A 2,294-nucleotide genomic window follows, 5' to 3' on the forward strand; every position below is an offset into this window, starting at 1 on the left:
AGGAGGAGGAGGAGGAGGAGGAGGAGAGAGAGAGAGAGAGAGGGAGAGTGTGAGGGGGGGTGGTGGAGGGGGGAGGAGGAGGAGGAGTAAAAGAGGGAAGGGGGAAGGAAGAGACCAGCAGGACACGAGGAGAGCAGTAGGAGACGAGGAGGATGAGTTTCGAGGAGAGGAGGGATGGAAGAGGACAAGGAAGAGATGAAGGAGGAGGGTAAGGAGGAAGACCTTCAGTCTTGGATGCATCGCTCGCAGCCCTTGTCAGGTCGTTCTTGGACTGCAGCTTCACCATCCACTTCATCGCCGTCTGCGTCAGCGCATGCTCCTCTCCGAGGTGCTTGCAGCGGATATCGAGGGCCGTCTGGAAGTGCCGCTTGCTCTCTGCTGCGTCCCCAGCTGCCAGCAGTGCTGCTCCGAGATTGATCTGTTTGCGCTTCAGTCTAACTCCACCTCCTCCACTCCTCCTCCACACTTAGACATCCCAACAATCTTCTTTTGTTTCTTCCTCTCAGCACTCCTACTCTATCCCCCTCCTCTCCAAACTCAGAAGCTCATTTCTTCTTCTCCCATATCCGAGAAATCTTCTTCTCCTCCCTCTCCTTCCCTTCCTGCTTCATTTTCTCACTCCCTCCTTTCCCCCCTACTTCCCTCCCTCCTCTCTCCCTCAACGTTCAACCTCCTCTTCTTACCTCCAGCGTCGCTGCCTCTACCGTGTTCACCCCGTGCACTTGCTCGTGTAGCATCAGAGCCTTCAACACCATCAGACGCGCCTCCTCTTCTTCCTCCACTTCCTCACCCTCCGATACATCTGCACCGCCCGCGGCAAGTCCCCTGCCTTCTTGGTCGCCGCCTAGCCCACGAGCAGGTCAGCTGAAGTTTCTCCCTCTGCTGGGGAAGACAGACCGCAAAGTTGCTGTAGAGACCCTTGAGCTCTTCTACCAGCTGACTTGTTTCTCGCTGTCGGATCTCTGCCTCTTTCAGCAGTTCGATCTGCAGAGTGAGCTGCGATCAGTCGAGGACAAGCCCAGGCGTGTCAGGGCTGAGGGAGGGAGGGAGGGGGGGAGGGGTGGACGGATGGATAAAACGAGGGAGGGAGGGGAGGGAAGGGAAGGGAGGGGAGGGAGGGAGGGAGAGAGGGGGCGGTGGTGGTGGTGTTGAAAGATGATGATGATGAAAGATGATGATGATGAAAACGAAGAAGAAGCAGATGATGATGATGATGATGATGATGATGATGAAAAGGGGCTAGAAAAGGACAGGTTGGGGAAAGGGACCTTGTGATCATGTTGCAGCTGAGCTTCCTTGGCTTCACTCATCCTGCATTGACATCAGTTGCGCGCTGCTGGACTCATCTCGCCATCACTGTTTGAGTTCTTCAAGCTCCTTCTTCATCTCCTCCTCCTGTCCGGCTGGTCAGAATGGCAGACGAGCATCCGACCTGATCTTGACAGTCACCTTGCTCCGCACTTTCTGGAGAATGCCTTCTTGTAGGACGTTGAGACTGCAGGACAAGTGAGCAAACATGAGATCTCGAGACAGAGATGATTACTTGCGTCCTTGCAGCTCTGCAAGCTGTTGACAAACAAAGGAATGATCAATGACCATCGCCTAACAACAACAACAACAACAACAACAACAACAGCAGCAGCAGCAGCAGCAGCAGCAGCAGCAGCAGCAGCAGCAGCAGCAGCAGTAGCAGCAGCAGCAGCAGCAGCAGCAGCAATAACAACAACAAAACCACCACCACCACCACCAACAACAACAACAACAACCTCAGTCCGTGCAGTCTTCAGCTCGTTCTCAGTAAATGTCAACCGCTCTTGAAGCTCCTCCGATGATTTCTGCGTCAGATAAACTCAAAATCTTACAGCAACACAACAATGGTAAAACATACTACATGGCATACTCAAGTACATCGAACTCGAAACAAACTTACTTGTAAAGCGGAATGAAGATCATGCTGCTTGCTAAGCTCATCCTGTACCCTCGCAAGCTCCTCCCTCATCCTCGCCTGCTCCTCCGCCAGCTTGTCGCGCTCGGCCTCTGCTGCCTGCACCTTCTCCTGCAGCTGCCGGTTCTCTTCCGGCGTAGCTGCTTCTTCTGTAGCTGCTGCTGCTGCTGCGGCTGCCGCCTCTGCTCCCTGCAGCTGGATCCTGAGCTCCGACATCTCTGCCGTGGAGCTGGCAAGCTCCTCCTGTACCCTCGCAAGCTCCGCCCGTACCCCCTCAAGCTCTGCCTTCGCCTTCGCTTCCTCCTCCTTCATCCTCGCCTGCTCCTCCGCCAGCTTGTCGCGCTCGGCC

General features: G+C 55.1%; 1 protein-coding gene across 1 annotated transcript in view; it reads right to left on the reverse strand.

The window, feature by feature from the left end:
• Positions 1 to 820, reverse strand: part of GUITHDRAFT_154705 (hypothetical protein) — a 1,362-nt gene extending 542 nt beyond the window's left edge. Inside the window, exons 1-3 of the mRNA XM_005825358.1 lie at positions 791 to 820; positions 684 to 743; positions 223 to 418 (exon numbers count right to left, since the gene is read on the reverse strand). Of these exons, the coding sequence (XP_005825415.1) occupies positions 223 to 418; positions 684 to 743; positions 791 to 802 (268 nt within the window). The 5' untranslated portion in view covers positions 803 to 820. The remainder of the gene's footprint in view (positions 1 to 222; positions 419 to 683; positions 744 to 790) is intronic.
• Positions 821 to 2,294: the final 1,474 nt, after the last annotated feature.

The sequence above is a fragment of the Guillardia theta genome (genome assembly GCF_000315625.1).
Source record: "Guillardia theta CCMP2712 unplaced genomic scaffold GUITHscaffold_84, whole genome shotgun sequence".
Lineage (NCBI taxonomy): Eukaryota > Cryptophyceae > Pyrenomonadales > Geminigeraceae > Guillardia > Guillardia theta.